The sequence below is a fragment of the Megalops cyprinoides genome, chromosome 4 (assembly GCF_013368585.1).
Source record: "Megalops cyprinoides isolate fMegCyp1 chromosome 4, fMegCyp1.pri, whole genome shotgun sequence".
In the NCBI taxonomy this organism is placed as follows: domain Eukaryota; kingdom Metazoa; phylum Chordata; class Actinopteri; order Elopiformes; family Megalopidae; genus Megalops; species Megalops cyprinoides.
This window is the reverse complement of record NC_050586.1, coordinates 34,352,731-34,372,207: the sequence shown is the minus strand read 5'-3', so window position 1 is coordinate 34,372,207 and position 19,477 is coordinate 34,352,731. Positions and strand designations below refer to the sequence as shown.

Sequence of the window (19,477 nt, the reverse complement as noted above, 5' to 3'; positions counted from 1 at the left end):
ATATAGCTGTGAAATGCCACATACATAATCGAAACCTTATGCGCACGCAAAGGCATGCGGACTAGGAATATGACATGGATTTAATGAGGACATTCAATGTAGTATTTTATTTGTTTTACTCATTTAACAGCATTAGGGTACATGTATGGCAGTATTTTCAAGGGATGCGTCACTTTGGATTATCGAACCTGTCTAAGGCCACTGAGATGTAGCACACTTTGCTATCCGTAGCTAAAGCATCTTAAGTTACACTCTGCGGGGCAAGACAGCTGAGGTCACAGACAAACGCAGGTCCTCTGAGACTGCGGATGCTACCGGTAATATTTTAAGCCGCATAATGACGTACGAGGGAGGAAGAGTGGAAAGGAAGCGGCGAGTTGACGATTTGTACAGCGGGATGTCCCCCGACAGCTTTTCAGCTCCAACACACGGCCTACATCTGGGTGAGCTGCGGAAGCATGCGATTTGCATCTCGCGTCTCTGTGAGTCTCCGCACACCCGCGCAGACTGGAGAATTCCCCCCGCAGTCCCCGGCTCCGAGGCTGCGTAACGACCCAGCCTGAGAGGGAGCTGGAGCTCTGGGCGCACTGCACTCCATCACCGTCTGGAGTGGCGCGGGGAGCCACCATTAGTTATCGGGGGCCTGGTGGCCAGGCGTCAGGAGCAGGAGGAAGGTGACGGGTGGCGGGGGGGGGCAGCTGCTGCCAGTACCTGCAGGGACACGGCCTGGATGTTAATGGTCTTTGGCTGGGAGGAGAGCTGCTGATCGGAGACCCGCAGGGTAAAATGCCCGGTCCTGCAACAGGGAGACAACGTGTGCATTAGCATTGAGTAAAAGAGGAAGGGGAAGGGGGGAGAAAAGTCATACAACTAGCAAGAGAGGGAGGGAGAGTGTCAGAGAGAGGAGAGAAAAAGAATAGTGAGGGTGACAGAGAGATAAAGGGATAAGAATAAGAGGGGGCAGAAAGCGAGAGGGAGCAGCACACAGCAGCACGCAGAGGACAGGAAAAAGAAGACAGAGAGGGAGAGAGAGAAAGATAGATAAACAGTGACAGCAAAAGAGGGGCAGAAAGAGAGAGAAAGCAGGACAGAGAGGGAAGGACAGAAGAGAGAAATACAGAGACAGAAAGAGAAACAGAGTGACACAGCAAAAGAGAGAGAGAGAGAGAGAGAGAGAGAGACAAGGACATTTCTACACAAGACTTGTTCTTTTTTTGCGACTTGGATTGCGAAGGCCAGTCCATGGGGAACACAAAGGGTTTCAGTTCAGGGGGGTGCAGGGAGTCAGAGAGACTGGCCGAGCGGATGAACCCTAAGCGAGGTCATTATTTTTAATTACCACTGCGGAGCCGATGGAGCGTTTGACAGGGGATCTGATCCCCGTACCTCTCATGCTGGCATCAAAGGCATTATCTCAGCTCCGTGGCTCCCTGGTAACTCCGCGCACAGCTCACACCACAGAGGGTTTGCAACTCATGACACAGCAAAAGCTGCTTCAGTCGGAAAGAGCCTCTCAAAGGCATGTGGATCTAAAACCTTACACCTCTGAGCAGTACAAACAGATGAAACTGTGAATTCAAGATGGATAGCTAAAGAAGTCTGCAGCTGCAGCATAGCTGGTAGCAATTCTTGAAGTTTTTGAGGTAAGTATTCCTATAAATCAGGCTGAAGAATTTTGCCATACAGAATTCTCAGCACAACTTCTAAAAACTTCTCTTGATACTTCATAAAATGAAATATTTATGAATGTTATTTTAATATATGCAGAAAAGCTGTGGACCATGTTCGCTTTTGATGACTGATCTACATGACCCCCTCATACATTTCTTTGAAAGTCCATCTTATAGTCGAATTTGAATTCTGTTACAGAAAGAAAAGAAATGCCCTCACACTTAGCTGAGGGACAATCCCGTCTTTTGTGGCGCGCGGTGACCATCGCTAGCAGATTACAAACAGAGACCATTGACAGCAAATCCTCCTAGAATTGGAGTGGTTCCCCCGGGGATCAGATTAGCCGCGGCACTCACTTTGATTTGTCTTTGGCGTGGGTGAAGCGGACGGCTTTGCCCCGCAGCTCAGCGAAGGTGAAGGTGTCCTCACGGCTCAGGGCCGTCTCCCTCCCACCCGCCAGCCGCGTCAGCCTGCCGTTGCCTGGCAGCTGCACCAGCTGGAAAACCAGGCTCTCCGCGGGGCTGTCCGGGTCCTGCGCTGTCATGAAGGACAGGTCCAGGGGGCCGGTCCCGCCGACGGGCACCAGCAGGGACCCGTTCACGTGCAGGGCCGGGGCGTGGCTGTTCGCTGCAGAGGGGCGACATCGTTAGATATCAACTCTCGTGCCAAAACCCGCCCGTGGGGTTTTCAGCGCTCTGATCTGACAGCGTAGTGCATTCATGCAAAAAAAGTCAATTACAAAAATCCATTCCCACTTTGGCTGATAAGAGCTGGGTCTGCATAGTTCAAAATGAAAATCGACAGATGGTGTCATTCTTTTCTGTGAACCTTTTTTCATGGTTTTGTCATACTGTAAGAAAAATACAGATGCATAGATGTCAGATCAGACAGATATCATTTTAACTATTTAATTGGCTGGGAGTAGTACAGAGCGATAAAAACATAATGAAACGCAAAATGGGGCACATGCACATATACAGGCACATACATACATGCACGTACACATTCAAGTGCACACAAACAAACAACAGACAATTACAGACAAATTTCACGTGTTTCGGGCCATCTCTCACGTCCACCACCAGTGAAGATCATAAAGTAGATGGAGTCGTTCTTATTTTGTTGTTCAAAGACTGTCAAGAATCATGAAGTGCTCTACAAAAACTTCCACTTATGTGGGATGCAGCCACACAATGCATTGGCACCACACATTATGTGAGAACAGACCTCACTGATAAATTCTTATCTTTCTATTCTTATTCCTGGCACACATACTGTAAACTTTTATTAACACCATGCCTTGGGCAAGCACACCTGCTGAATACCTTCATTACAGCGATTGCGCATGTTATTTACCCTCAAGCGGATTGAGGGCACGGGCGATAGTTTACCTTGGCAGGCTCTGCCCCTATTGTTGGCGTAGAACCCGGCTCCGCAGTCCGCCATGCAGAGCCCGTTCTTAAGGAAGGTGTTCTCACCGCACGCTCTGCACTGCTGGGGCCCCTCGCACAGCACGCAGTGAGCAGGGCATGCTGGGAAAAGAGGAGTAAAACAGAGCATGTTCTTGTGGAGTTTTTACTGTTCAAAATGCTAATAGGAAGCCTTCAAATGCTCTCATTGCATTTTACTATGTGTCGAACTCTGCATCTCATTTTTACCACATGGACTGATGACTCTTTAGTAAGTGTGTCTATCAGAGGTTTGTTAGTGAAGATTTTTAACAAAGCAACATCTCCCTACTTCTCTCCTTCTGCTGGAAGGTACGTCTGTTGACTGTCAGTTATTTGTTGGGTTCCATGTGTAAAACGTTCATATTCGACATCACCTTGTCGTTAATTTATGACCTGTCATATAAGTGTTTATCTTGGTCTCTTACTGTTGGTGTTACCAATCTTTCTGTCTAGCATGTATCCTCCAGTTTTGTTATGGCAACAGTGGAGAAACTTAATAATTGCTCATACAGTCTAACTTGTTGAAATCATGTCTCTGCATTGCAGGTGCTAGGCGACAGTCATGCTGCGAAGGCTGCCCCTGGGAAATGAACCTGATTGGCTGACAAAAGCGAAAAGTGGGGGCATCTCACCGGCGCAGCGCTGCGTGGAGACGTCCAGGAAGTGGCGCTGCCCGCAGCCCTGCACACACTGGCCCCGCAGCAGGGCGAAGGGTGTCTGGCACCTCCTGCAGCGGCCGGGGCCCTGGCACTCCTCGCAGTGGGCATCACAGCCTGGCACGGAGAGGGGACACACGACAAGCCCGCCTTCAGCACGCCCCGCCGCACGAGAGCCTGAGAGCTGCGCCAAGAGCGCTCCCGCCAGTGAGCCTTTACAGCGGCTCAGACTGACACAGCTTACAGTTTTTACATGTTATCCATTCACACGCCTGGATATTTACTGAGGAAATTTGGGATAAGTGCCTTGCCCAATGGTACAACAGCACTGCTCCACTGGGAAACTGAACCAGCAACTTTTTGGTTACAGCCCTTGTTTTTATCGTGATAAAATCTAGGCAATTCAGGTTAAGTGCTTTGTCTAGTGGTACAACTGCACCGGTTCACTTGGGAGTTGAAGCAGCAGCCTTTGGGTTACATGCCCTCTTCCTTATCAATATACCAAGCTGCTTCCCACACTGCTCTCTACAAGCATGGGTGAGATTTAACCAGCTGGGTGCGGAATCACAAAAAAGGGAATCAGGTGTCAAACATGACCAGACAACAGAGGAAAGAGGTTTTAAGATGAACTTAAAATGCAAAAGTACACATTAACGTCCCACATCCTGGATCACAATCACGTAATAAACAATTAATTACCGAAGGACACGTTCATAAATTTCAGGCAAATTGGTGTTTTGACCACTTTGAGTTTAAAAACACCAAATCAGCTTGCTAATGAACTTGGGGCACACTGGTATCTTGTTGGTGTTGATGGGTTTTAACTCACAGTATTGATGAAATTACACAATTATGAGTCAGACACTAAACAATGAGTGTTTATGAAACACAATTTGCATGTATACAACAAAACTCAGGCACTGACTCAGACAGCTGTCTCCATCCCGGAAGGACCCCGCGGAGCAGTCCTGGACACAGATGCCGTCCTGGAAGACATATCCCTCCATGCACTGCAGGCAATCGGTGCGCAGTGGGCCCCGGCAGGCGTTGCAGCTCCAGTCACACTCTGATGGTGAGAGAGGGACAGGGAAAGGTCACACGCAAGAGCATGATAGAGTCATGTCTGTCACCCTCTAAATTTGTGACCTTTCACTCATGAACCACACAAAAGCATATGATCCATCTGCCTTGGGGGGCAAAAACTGGAGCTGTACACATGGAGCCACTGCAGAAGTCTGAATACCTGGCCAACACAACACACACTTTAACCTGGATTCACTCAAAGCTGCCATGCAAATTGCAGTCATTTGCTGTGAGATCTGGTTTCCTGCAACTCTCTACAGCTCTGTCCTTTAAAGAAGTTACTCTTGTACGGGTGCCAGATTACTGTGGAACATTTAACTGCTCTCCCCCTAAAGACGACTCACCGGTTTCCACTGAATCCAGTTCTTTGTCACTGCTCTATAATCTATTTCTGCCACCAGTGCCCTGCTGATATGCGCCACTTCCCTTCATGTGGCCGTTCAGCCTCAACTGTCAGTCAATGAAAGGCCTCAGTATAGGCTGGGTAGCATCAGGTGTTTCTCACCTCAAATGCAGCATGACTGCTGCTGGCGTGAAGTGCAAACACCTCATTTCTCACACCGCAGCCCAAACTGTAATATCCTGTTACCTGTGCCAGACGCAACAGCTACCCCCGCAGTGCGTTCGAGCTCATCTACAGAATGCTTTCCCAGCAGCCACTGCTGCTGGGGGCGTAAACAGCGGGGCTGAAATGTCCCGCTGAAAGTGCGCTCCGGCTGCTGCAGACTCTCTCCGGTAATGAAACTTTCCCCCCCTATCCCCACGCCTCAGTTAACTTTTTTTTAATATCGAGATGAAGGTATTGTGTGTTTGATTCCCCGGTTGCCATGGCGCTCTGTGCCGCCCAGGCCGACCGGATCTCATTAAACCGGTTTCTGCGTAGAAGCAGGAGAAATGCAGCTCACTGATGCGGGCTTAACTTTCCCATAAATAACAGGGAAGTGTTAACCTGTGGAATGAAAAAGGGCTCTTTTTTTATCCATAACCACATGAAATGGCGAAGGAGTATGCCAGCTACATGTAATCCAAGGTGTATTCGGCATGGGAAAAAAAGCATGAAAAGGTGAATGACTACACTAGTCCTACTCTGAGGAGGAATGTTGTTCTTAAAGGGTACCGAGTGGAGAGTTAATGCGCCGTACCTCTGCAGGCCCGGGTGCTGGCGTTCAAGTAGTACTGGTGGGCACAGCTCTCGTACTGGCATTCTCCGAACAGCAGAACCTTGGCAGGGTCTCTACAGGAGGTGCACACTCCAGCCATTTCACACGTCAGGCACTGGCTGTCACAGGCTGCAAATGACACACGTAGATACACATTAATATGCAGACACACACATATACAAACACACACACACACACACACATTACACACATACACATACACAAGCACACATACACACACAAGCACACACACAAACACATTTTAAAGTCCTGCAATAATTAACATGAATTGCCAGAATTGATTTGTCACAGACTGGTTCACTTAAAACAGCAATGAAAACAATCACATTAATAGCCACGACTGGCCTTGGGATACAGTCACACGCTTAGCTATGCTTCTGTGGAAAGCACTCAGACGAACGGCCGCTCCAGCACCTACCCCGACACACCCTGTGCTCATCTGCATAGTGTCCCAGGGGACACCGAGGAACACACAGGCCCGAGGGGGACAGGACATTGGGGACAGGACAGGAAGTACAGGACAGAGGTCCCGCCCCGCTGCAGCTCTCACAGGCAAAGTGGCACTCTGGGGAGGGTGACAAAACCCCATGAGCTGACACCCAGACACCACCCTGAATGCATGTTTATACACAGACCATACATGTATGGCCAGAAGAAAATATTAACTTTAACAGAGGAGTAAGTAAAACATTTTGCAATTGAAAAAAAAAATCTGTTTACCCTGGTCAAGTCAATGAAGTATTGCCTCACCATGTTCTGTGAATACATATTTTTCTGACTCCTTGGAATTTGAAACAATGGCTAACCACAGACTCACATTTGACCCAAATAATGAGATTGTCTGCTTACTTTTCAAGCACTAACACATTTCAACTCGCATTTCATCTTCTCATGCATTCCAATTAAGACCTTTGAGTCAAAACACATTACCAGATGAGAAGCAAACAAAATAATCCCAAGGGCCTTGACCGTGAGAGATTGTGTTTCTTCTTAGACACGAGTCTAGCTAGTTAAGCTCATACCTCTGTTATGTTAGTTGAGTGCTATGATTTACGGACTCTCCCTGACTCCTAAGACCGTCAGGGCATTTACATCAAATACTTGGGCATGACAGTTTCCCACCTCCCACATGTAGAGTCTGACAGCGGTCACGGCGGTAATGTATTATAGCCCAAAGAACAAGCAGAAATGGAGAATGGATGCCTTTTAAAACCTGGTTCATTTCACAGTGCCTGATATCGCCTTGGCAGAAAATCAATAGATCATATAAGAGCATTTAAGCTGACTTTGAAGTTTGAGTTAGCCTAGTGCTATTTTAAGGCATGTGAATCTGGTTCTGTACAGTGCACAGCACATTAAACATGCCCATGAATTGTTAACACATACTCCCAATAGCAGCCTGATGTTAAACATATAAAATCAACACTATTGTTTTAGGGACAGTATTAATCAGATAAAATATAACCAATTAAACTAAGCAATGCATTTTAATGACTGATTAAGGTGTGTGTTGCACTGTCAGAATTTAAATAGGAAAGTTGCCAAATGACTGCATAAATTGATTGCATCAGGCAGTACAATCAACAGTAGATTTAATGAATGATCTTATATATATATATATATATATATATATATATATATATATATATATATATATACATATATCTGTACATATGTATGTATTGTACCTAGGTCTATGAAAAGAGTGAGAAGCAACAGAACAAATTGTACTATAGAGTATGGCTAAATATGTTAGGATCTGATGCTACAAAATCTCTATGAGATACCTCACAGTAGACAGCTTTTAATAGAATATCTGGGGATTGTTATGGGCAAATATTGAGGTTTATCCAACACATGCCTAGAATGAGTTATTTTGATTTAAGTTATTGTAGTATGATGAAGTCATAGTATTATTATGCAGAGTCAGGCATATAACATGACATGAAATGACACAGTGTAGGATAGCATAGCCTAGCACAGCAAGGCTATATAGTTAACATATGAGTCAAATATTGGTCTGTGATACAAGGGTGAGACTTACTCTTGCAGGCCCCATACTGGGTATAATATCCAATGGGACAGTTAGGGACACAGTGGTCACCGAGCAGCAGGTCCCTAGGGCTCTTGCACCACAGACAGACGCTTCCACTGTCCTGAGGGTCCGCCACACACCGCTGACAGTCCCCATGGCATTCTGAGAGACGGAGAAAGAGACAGACCGGTGGAAAGAAAGAGAGAGGGCAAGAGAGGAGGAGAGAATGGGAAAGAGTGGGGAGAGACAAACAGACACACAGAGTGAGACAGAGATAGAGAGACCGATGAATCAATGCACAGACAGAGAGAGGGTTATGGAGAAGCAGAGAGGGTTAGAGAGACAGACACACAGAGTGAGACAAAGAGAAAGGAAGAGAGAGGGAGAGACAGGTAGACAGTGAGAGAAACAGAGAGAGAGAGAAAGAGAGAGAGAGAGAGAGAGACAGAGACACAAAGACAGGTAGAGAAAGAAATGAGTGAGGAATCACAGCATGCCCTGACACCCCCATCACGGCTATGCTCACTGAAATGGGAAGAAACACGGCTTTCATCCCAGTCTATCTCTGTCAGACTGTGCAGGACTGCACAGAAACAGAGTCCGAGGTGTGAAGATACACATCTGCAGACGGCAACAAGCGATATGTCGATAACAAGAAAAATGCTCAACATGGAACCAGCCGTGCGAGCAGAGGACACCAAGTGTGTTAAGGAGCTATTGAAGAATTATGCGATAACGGTAGTATATTAAATCTATCTCAACATATGAGACAAAGCAAGAGGGATACGCTGGGTCTGAGCTTAAAAACAAAAAGGTAACATGAAACCAAGCCTTGCTGATATTAATCCTATCCCTGGACCTATTCCTGATCCGCTTAGCATAAAAATGCGCAAGGCATTAGGAGGCTCAGGTATTTGGAAGCCACATTTAATGAACTAAAAATGCCCAAATGTCACATTTCATATCTGATAATTCCTTAATAACACATAAATAAAATGGCAAAGTTGGCAATCAAATCCTTTTTTAAAAATCGTGGGGTCATTAGATTCCAGCATGAGAGGTGGCTGTGTACTGTAAGCTTCTGGGAACTGTTGGGAGGATGCGTCCGGGAGGTCTTCATTTCCTTGATGAGTGCAAGGCTTTGCTACTGAAAGCAACACCTGCATGGGTGGAACGCTAGCTCGCCTTGTACTGGGGCCAAAAACAACACCCCGCAAATCAACGCTCCCACACCAAAAAAAACATACACACAGGAAGCCATGTCTGGGCCCTAAATCTGCACTTAGATCACATTATCGTCATTTAGCAAACCCATTTACAGAGCTGGATATTAACTGAGGCAATTCTGGGGTAAGTACCGTGCCCAAGGGTAAAGCAGCATTGCCCCAGTGGGGAATCGAACCTGCAACCTTTCAGTTAGAAGCTCTGCTCCTTACCACACCCACACCTTACCTCCCTGCCACACTGCTGTTCTATAGACAGGAATAGACTTCCCATAGACAGGAACCCAAGCAGCTACTGTGTATGTAAGCCACAGATGAAATTGGACCATAGAGCTGGACAAAGTTTATTGGCATCACAGTTACAGTGTGCTGTCTCTTATTTCAGGAAACTGCTGTGGATCTTTCTCATACAGACGTGAGATGTAACTGCTGTACATTCTCTGATGAAGGCAGAGCAAGGATAACGTCTGAACAACATCAAATCAAACAAACTTTTGATTCCCCGAGGCGAGCAATGGGTAAACACAGAAATGCATGTGCGGTAAAACAGATATGCTGTGAGCATAATCATGTGGGAGTCATATAATTACGCCTTGTGCTGCTCCATGTACAGCTTGTCACTAGCAGACACAAGGATATGAACTGCAATTAATATCAGATCAGAAACAACCAGAAACATGCCGTGTCAAGCTGATATCAATTCACAGGAATCCATTGGGGAATGGCAGATCATTACCTACAGCAGCATCGCGTAACAATACAAAACAAGCCACTTCCAATATGGTCCCGAAAACGTCATGGTACTGTGGATCCCTACCATTTTAGTATTTTACCAAACTGAGCACAGTGTGGTTAATCCAGCATGATACAGTAAGAGATGGTTATTGGAATGTACAGCAGCGGAGGTTAATAGCATGCACAGCAGTGCTCACTGCCACTCCAGTGGCAGAGTATTCTGATTAAAGTTTCAAAGAGTGGTACCCGGGAGGGCAAGTCGCAGCTTAAGAGCTAACAGAGGGACCTGCATGCAGATAGATCCATCCGGCTCCATTCTTTAAACATTTAACAGCCTCCTCCGTTCAAGAGCCGTCAACCACAATTCAGCCGCTGTGCGGGTCACCTTGTAACAGATGATAAATTGGCTGATTAGCCTTGTGTAGTCTGGCTGCTCGACCCACTGAAGATGGCCATCATTTAGTTTTGCCACTACCCTATGGAAGCGCATCTACAGATCCGGATTTGGTCAAACTCCAGAACACAAGATCGACATGAATATCAGGCACTAGAAGCCTTTTGCTCCTGTGACATAGGTTTTGTTGTTGCTGGCCACTCTCAGAGTTAATAGTTCCAGACAACCCCCCTCTTCACCCTCATTAAGAGACACATCTGTACAGTTCTATGTATTTTTCCCCCTCACATTTCATTTTTCCCTATCACATACACACTTAAATGGGCTCTCTGACGTAAAGCTTCCTGTTTTACATTAACAGCTGTGTGGATGCTTGCTCCCTGGCATTCCTGGGAAAGATTCGTTTTGGCATGGCACAACTGTGCGTGTCATCGCACGCGTAATTACAAGTGAGGACATCATATGCATCACTCCAAACCACACAAAGCAAGAGCCATTAAGGCCCATAGTGTCACTCAAGCTTACGCCCATCTAACTATAATCTGAAAGTTCCCTGCTGTTAAGCGCATAAATGGGTCTCTGTAGAGCAGCATAGAGGCAATTCATCAGATGTGAGACCCTGAACAGGAGAGCCCGAATCAGACTCTCACTCTGAGGGAACATTCATGCCAAGAGCAGACTAGGTGGGACGAGCCAGACTCTGGGTGTTTTTGGCGAGGAGGACAGAATTGATTGGTGATTAATGGAGGGGGTTGCTATAAGCACAGTATATCATCTCAAAATACTTCTGGAGCTTGGAGGGAATGCCAGCGGGGTCATGGGAAAACATCAAATGGAAACTAGGGGCCTCAAAAAGTCAGAGTGGAGGTTTGAATGGCTGTGAACCTATTGAGACAGTACAGTAACGGGATCTTATGTGGCAAGGGCCGAGCAGAAACCTCATAAAAGGCAACATGTCAAGGGAGAGCAAGGTTATCTGGGGGTAGGACTCAGCAAATGTAACATGCCAGGGGAGAGCAAGGTTATCTGGGGGTAGGACAAGTGGTGCAAATGTGTGTTCATGCAGACAGGATGAATCCCGAAATCATGCTTTTCGGGTTTCCCGGGCGGTACGGCAGGGCATCTTTTATTCAAGGAGTCTGACTGAGGACGATTAGTCAAGCACACACGCGCATACACACGCTGTCACGCAATCTTCCACGGAAATTCAAAAACGTAATTAAAATCAAGATGTTGTGATTCATCTGTTCACCCCCCCCCCCCTCCCCCTTTTCCAATAGGGCATGTTTTCCCTGCTTGATAGCGGTTCATCTTAGGCGAAGGGGAAATTAATTACTCGCCACGGTTTCTAATTACAAGAAAATGCGACAGAGCACTTAAAACACAATGCATTCAATTTCATACTTTTAAGTCACAGGAGAGCTGCTGTTCATCACTGTCCTTGCAGAAAGCTTATTTGTCATTTCAAAGGCAAGAATAAGTTTAGTCTGCCAGTCTAATTAGACTACGGTGGTTTCATTTGAAATATCCTCAGACTCTTTCACGGCATAGACAAAGCTGTAAATTTTGGAGGTTCAATACACTTTACCATGTCGTGGTATTTGCATTTCACTCAATAAAGAGTTGAATAAAGGATGTTATATTATCGTTTGTTTTACTGAATACAAGATATAAAAACACTGAAAACTAATGTTTCTTTCCATGTTTAAACAATACAGCTCAGGACATTAGGAGAACAACTTTGGAACTGAAGAAGCAAACCGCTTATAAGAGCCAAATCATCCTGGATTCCTATAAGTGGAGTACACCGAATCAGATTTGTTCCACAAGTGATAGATCAGACTTCCCGTCGCTGCTTTTTACCTTCAACCTTTGTTGATGTTAAAAGTGCAGCGTATCATTTTACTGATCCTTGTGCCAGCGCGGGGGATGCCTTAAAAGCCTTCACCCCCTTCATTTTAAATTTCAAAAGAGAGCCATCTGTGTTTTCAAAACACAAGGAAAAAAGGGTTTCAAAACACACGGAAAAAGAGGTTCAGAACACAAGAAAAAAAGAGGACTTAAAGTGATGAAAGTAGAAAAATACGAGCACTCACACACAATCTCTCTCTCACGTTCGCTGCTCTAATTTCCACTGCCCATCCTTGCCTTGAGTTCCCCACTTCACCAGGGGCAAAGGTTCGCCAAGACTTTACAGATACTGCACACGCCCCCACAATCACAGCGTCAAGGCTAACCAAACAGCTGGGGAGGAATCTGCGGCCAGACAATTCGGGAAAGGTCTGGTGAGGTAAACCGAAGCGGCCAACATCAAAACCAAATCCCTGGACTTTCGTGCTATTCTTTGGCATATATCCAAGATTATTATTATTATATTTTGTTGCTGACAGATCAATTTTAATTCCAAAGATGATTCCCCTGTGCTGAATCCCCCCACCCCATGCCTCTTGGAGTTACCATTCAGAGGCACAGAGGGCAATTAAACACGAGTGGCGCGGAGTTAGATCAGTGTAACAAGGGAGAGTCAATGGCTGCCCCCCTAGCGTGCCTTTGTGGGGTCTCTACATGACTAATGTAACATTGGCTTCCTGGCCCCATCCACAACACCACCAAGTGCTAAGGCTGAAATGGAGGGACCTCTTCAAAGAGATTTTGACACATTATTGAGCAAAAGCCACTGACAAGGAAAGTATGGAATTATATTCTGCACCAATTCAGTCCCCACTAGAAGCCCCACTGAGCTCAACAGCTAACAGTGCTGATGGGAGTTGAAGTCTAAAGGCAGATGCTGTGGAATACATTAAAACTCACTCTGGACTTCACTTCCCATAATCAACTGCATGAAATGTTGCATCACGTTCTGCCTAACCAAAATGACTAGGATTCAAGACTAATGCACCTCGGTTTAAGCTGCTCGTGATCGGAGAGCAAGACCTAGCAAAGCCCAGGATTCATCACTTTGCAAAGTCTTACGATTGGTTCAATCCAGTCAGTGTGTTTGATAGCGCATGGTTACTCCACCCACTATGAGGTTAATGAAGCCTATCTACCTTCCAACAAGCACCGGCCAGAAACTTACCAACACAATATCCCGCGGCGCTGAGGTACTGTCCCTCGGGGCAGCTGGTCCTGCAGTAGCCATCGTGCAGGGTGGTGTGGGGCGGGCAGGCCGAGCAGTCGGCCTCCGAGGGACCCGAGCACTCCCTGCAGGAGGGGTGGCAGGCTGGGAGAGCGGAGACTCGGTGACTCAACCACTCCCGACCACAGCAGAGTGGCACAGACAGTTCAACAGACCAAAGATTACACTGCATGAAATTCTGTTATCAAACTGCATTAAAGTGTTTAATAATGCAGATGTTGTGGTTAATGCATTCTGTGCCACGACTGTGGAAAAACCAGGCACGTGTTTGTCAGTGTTTGATTTCTAGTGTCTTACAAAGGCCAGGCCTCGATTGAAATAAAGGAAATCTTTGGCAAATAAAACATGTCCTACTGTCAACAGTCTCAACTTACTGAGCATCAAAATGCTCTCTCCACTTTCGGTAAATCAATCCTTGCTGATGCAGCCTCTGGGAATTGTGCCATGAACCTCTTTCCGAAACATGGATCAAATTAACAACTAACAAAGCAGACCCACAGTAATAAACTATGAATTATTCCAAAAAGTGCCAAAAGTTATTCCAAAAGTGTCATTCTGCCTGCAATGTCTCAATGTCATTTTAATTCCCTAAAAGTAAAATATTACTACCGGCATCTGCAGCAGATGGGAAATTACTGTAACTGCTGTGCAACAAAGGCTGCAATGTTGACAATGCAACATTTAAAGTCCCATCTACGGAATGGTGCTTCATCACTGATACTCAAGGGTCCAACTGCTTGTTCCACAGAGCTCCAGCAATGTGCTTTTTTCCCGACAATGAGACGTGACTGTGTTCTCACCATTACAGACGCTGTCCTGACTGTGGAAGCCCTGGGGACACCTCTTCAGACACTGTCCCTGGAACAGGACGTCCGGGTGGGAGCAGGACGTGCAGTTGTGGGCGCTGCCCCCGTTGCACTGCGAACACGAGGCGTGGCACTCTGAAAGGGAGTGGGCGTGAGGTGAGAAAGGATAAAGGGGGAAAAAGGAACAGCTTATCGGTGCTGCGCACGGAATCAATTTTCGTGTTCCCTCTGAAAAAAAACCTCCTCCCACCCAGCCCTGAAAGAGAGGCCACCCACCTCCAGGCCTGTGTGCTTGAGGGTAGAAAAATAATTTCAATACATCCATCTGGTAGCTTGTCTAATCGATTGGTGAGCTCCACACCCATGCTTCAAGACAGGAGTCACAGACACAACATAAAATGACTCCAACATTGCTGCTGACAGATCTTCTGCTGACATTGTCACACCTCTTAGAGCTAGACTGAAGGTAGAGTCTCACTCCCTCCCACCCCCTGCCCCCTCACCTTCTCCTATCCCGCACCTGACAATCTGTCACGAATATCTGGCTTGAAAGCAGCTCAAAGGCACGTATGTAAACTGCAAACATTTGACTGCTGGCCAAATACAAACTCGCCCTAGGTGTTGCTCATCAGCTCGCTCATTGCGATGACACAAGCCATCCCTCACTGCAACCACAGGGGGGACATGGCCTTAACGTCTTTTCTAGGTTTGTCTATTTTGGCTGCTTAAGTTGTCAGCGAAGAGGAATGGCTATCTATTTCAGTAATTGAGTTTTTTTTCCCTATCCTCACTGTGCTGGAGGCATATTAGGCACCACCACTGTCTGACTGCGCTCTGTTGCTGGAAAAAAGACTGATGAACAAAGTCTGCTCGTTTCTTGCAGTTCATTTCAGACATCTATTCTTGTACGGGGGCTGGGAGGAGGGGTGCATATTGATTTCCAACCTTTTCAAAGTTATTTTTTTTTCTTCTTGCTTCAGTTGATATTTTCTGAAAAGACAACAAAGGCCCAAGGTATGGAAAGTACATCACGCTGTATCACCGTGAACTTTGTCTTGTTACAGAAGCGCATTTTCTCCTAGGCTGTTCCCCGACTCCTCCGTCTGTCGGCTCCACGCCGTGACTCTCCCTACAGCAACGGCGGCCGCGCCGGCATTCCTGCATCACTCAGGTGGTCGAGGCGCCTCGGCGTAAGGCTGGCACGAGAACCCGAGCGCGCAGTAAGCCCCTCCGCTGAGGAGCGCTCTGTCCACACCAGTGGGTAGAACAGGGATTTGTGTCCTGGAATTTCCCCCTGCCGATATCCGATCCGTCAGCGAGCGGAGGTTGTCCTCCGACCCCCTAAAGCCCCCCCACCACCACCACCATCATATATGAAATCCGTCAGTGAGTGGTGTCTGCCCCCCCCCCACCCCCACAGACAGTAGCCTTGAGGAAGCTCTGCATGTGTCTGAGCACGCTTGCTCCACACAATGAACCCTATTGATGTCTCTGGGGCATATCACTGCTGCAGACTGCACCTTGACAGGGACCCCTTTGACATGTGCCGTCGCCCCCGGCTACAATTCTGCCCATTGTAATGACTGTCAGCATATCAATTCGACAAAGTGTATTAAAAGTGTGCACATGTGCCAACAGACGTATTGTGATGCGAATGTATTTTTCATTTCAAAAAAAAAGAAAAAAAAAGAAGCACCAATCACATAACTAATTTGTGTAGCTAAAAAACCTTGCTTTTCAGCTGCAGCATTTATCGTATTTAAGGCTGGAATTAAGGGCATTTAAGATGATGCCAAGCCGAGATATGCGCTAGGATGTGCTCCAATCAGCCAAATGTTCTCTGTGGGGTTTTGTGTTACTTGCTTTGCAATGTATGCATCAGAAACAAAGGTTACATTCACCACGGTGCATCATGGGAAGGAATCTGCCGAGTGCCGGACCGTAAATGAATTCATCTCAGTAAACAAATCAGTTGGATGGTTTACTTTTCATGAGCACAATGGAGCCTCAGTCTGCCGTTGAATATTGCTGATAGCCATTCGCGTCAGTTTGTTCTGAAACACTCCCTCCCGACGACCATGGCTGGTGAGTGATTGTACACAGGCAGTAAAGTGTGACTGGCATTTATCTAACGTGGGAATGAGGCTTTGTGGAATGCTGGAGATATGCTTATTTTAAAGGGGTCAGTGCTTTCCTCTCTCGGAGCTTGAACCGCGTGTAGGTAGTACATTATAAATGAGTGTGTCATAAATCACACAGTGAATTCTGCACAGTGTTTTTTTTTTGGTATGCCCATGAGTGGTAAAACCCTTTTGTGATCAGCGCTAGCCTTCTTCACTAATCACTGCCACACGTGCGGTTCTCCATTCCAAGCAAACAGAGTGATAGCAAGTAGCAGACTTCAACAGCACTGGCAGTCAGGGGAGAAAAAAAGAGGTAGCAGACCATGGAGACCACTATCAGCAATCATTAACTGCAATGCTAATCATTTCAACTGGGTTAACAACTACGCAGACTTTTCGTATTCATTAACGTCAAGTATTAGCACCAGGTTAAGGCCCTCTCTTAAAGAGATGCTGTGTGAGTGTATGGAAGTTCACTCTGAGTAACAAAATCCCTTGGTAATGGGCTATCATGATTTTGTTATAATTTGTGACTGAACAATGAATTTTATATTTGTAATTTTTTACTATGTTTATTCACCTGTAATTGTAATATATGTGCATGTGTCAGTATTATATGGTACAAGTGACCTGCAAGATGCAAGGGACGGCATCTGTTGAATCATCATCATAATATCTGTGACAGACTTCATCATCACCATCATCACCATCACCATTATCATCATCATCATCATCTTCCTAGTCATCACCATCACCATCTCTATCGTCATCATTATCATCTTCATTGACATCATCATCATTATCCTCATTACACCACCGTCCCCAGGTACTTGCCTCGGCAGGTCCTGTCCGAGTCCAGGTAGAACTGGGCCTTGCAGCTGGAGGCGCAGACACCGTGGGCGACGCGGCCATTCTGGGGGTGCAGTGCCTCCTCAGGCTTTAGGCAGCGCAGGCAGTCCGAGTGTTTGGGCCCGACGCAGGAGCGGCAGGACCGGTGGCAGCCTGCGGGGACGGGAACTCATTAACTCCCCGTCCGAACGCGCCGCTCAAACGGCCATTTGTCTTCAGTGGAGCAGACAAGCAGACTCGTTTACATTCAGCACCAACGGGCACTCTACTGCAAAGCAATCCTGACTGATGGTTGAAGACAACCCAAAACACTGGACCCTGAGGTACAATTCTGACTTTAAGGGGCACTTAGTTTGTCAGCAGCTGCTCCTGCTGCACAGAAAATGTCCTAATTCCCATAAGACAACCTTTTCCAGGGTTCCTTGGACTGCTCTCTGAAGCATTAGCAGTCTACCTGACAATTATAGCAGAACCTGCTTATCTAATTGAAACTGGGAAGCAATTCCAAGCTTACTGGAAAAAGTTAATAGACATTCTGCTGGACATACCAAGCATACAAGCGTACACCAAGTCAAGGGCCTTTACAAGGCCAATTCATCAACACCTGCTACAGTAAGCAGCACTTTCCTGGGATTTTATTTTCACATAATAGCACCACTTGGTTCCTTTTAAATATCACAGTTTCTCTCTAGTTAGTTGCCAAGTGCTGCAACAGCTCTGCAGTAAAGGTTTGCATGTCGTTGCTAAAATAAATCAGGCAGACATAAAATGGCGGCTAAACGGCACAGACCAGGCGGGGGGTCTTACTTCTGCAGACCCCGTCCTGGGAGAACAGGCCCTCTCCGCAGCTGTCCATGCACTGCCCGAGGTGCAGAGCGAGCGTTCCCGAGCAGAGGGTGCACTGGGACACCGAGGGGCCGGAGCAGGCTGCGCAAGAGCTGTGACAGGCTGAAAAGAAGGGCAAAGGTCAAGCACACTTCCAACAGCCAATCAGACTGCAGCTGTGCAACTCATAAATTACTTACAATGTCCTGTCAAAAGCATTTTCTACATCTTTTATATGAAGTCACAGACACATAACCATAAGGCTTTCAGCATGTTTTTGCTATACAGCTGTGGGGAAAGAATTACATGGCCCATAAAGTCGATACACATCAATAATGCATACCGGTACATTATGTTAGACAAGACAAGATGTTTTATGCCCTGGGCCTTTTATACTATATTCCATCAGTCTTTAAATACATTTCCCAAGTACGGAAATGAGAATAAGATGATACCGTGCTAGGACAGATAAACAATGCACTGTCTGGTTACAGTAAGTTGAAACTCCAATTAAAACGTGAGCGGAGACACCCACTCCTGCATCTGCCGTGGCTGTCTCGGTAATGTTGCTCCGGGCAACGGGAGACACATTTCCCATGATGCAGAGCGGCGTCCGAAGGGCAGCTCATGCAGCTGGGATTGTCAGGGTAGCAGGTCAAGCAGGATTCATCGCACGCTGGGGGAATGAAAACAAAACAACTGTTTTGAACTGAATTCAGTTATGTTCAATCCACACAGAAGTTACGCTATGCCCACTGAAGATCTTCTAACATAATTACAGTTAAGCTAATAATAACAGTATGCTTAAAGAAGCCACGCAAATCTCCCATAACTCCAGGGCACTGAAAATACCAACACACGTTAAAACAGGAACATGACTTCATCTCTGAACAACAGAAGATTTGCATGAGAAATTCCACAGGCTAGAGGGGACAACGAAAAAAAAAACTCTCCTCAACTCTGACAATAGAAAGCTGAGGGTATAGCAGGGTATTTTGACGTTCGTGTAGGGTTTTGACACGTATACAGGATTTTATCCGGTTCACTTGATTTGGGATTAATCTGCATCTGATTTGTGAAGTGGTGGGTCTGACCATGGCAGACAATGCTTCATTATGTTTTCTGCACCTACTTAATTATAGACATTTGAGAGCGAGGCCCCCGGGACACGCTTGGCTGAAAATAACTTCCCCATGCTGTGTGCAGCCTAAAGGGGATTTGTTCTTGCTGCTCGCTACCACTCCTTATGAATTTAGGAGCAATCCATATTCATATGGCTTTGTTTACGAGAAAGCGACTCATTAAT

General features: G+C 46.4%; 1 protein-coding gene across 1 annotated transcript in view; it reads right to left on the bottom strand.

Annotated features, from left to right (window-relative positions):
• Positions 1-19,477, bottom strand: part of fras1 (Fraser extracellular matrix complex subunit 1) — a 103,591-nt gene that overhangs the window by 33,423 nt on the left and 50,691 nt on the right. The window contains exons 16-28 of the mRNA XM_036527397.1: positions 18,707-18,847; positions 18,154-18,294; positions 17,332-17,499; positions 14,369-14,509; positions 13,509-13,652; positions 8,087-8,239; positions 6,461-6,607; positions 6,004-6,150; positions 4,704-4,844; positions 3,755-3,895; positions 3,063-3,203; positions 2,028-2,298; positions 712-796 (exon numbers count right to left, since the gene is read on the bottom strand). Coding sequence (XP_036383290.1) covers positions 712-796; positions 2,028-2,298; positions 3,063-3,203; positions 3,755-3,895; positions 4,704-4,844; positions 6,004-6,150; positions 6,461-6,607; positions 8,087-8,239; positions 13,509-13,652; positions 14,369-14,509; positions 17,332-17,499; positions 18,154-18,294; positions 18,707-18,847 — 1,961 coding nt within the window. The remainder of the gene's footprint in view (positions 1-711; positions 797-2,027; positions 2,299-3,062; positions 3,204-3,754; positions 3,896-4,703; positions 4,845-6,003; positions 6,151-6,460; positions 6,608-8,086; positions 8,240-13,508; positions 13,653-14,368; positions 14,510-17,331; positions 17,500-18,153; positions 18,295-18,706; positions 18,848-19,477) is intronic.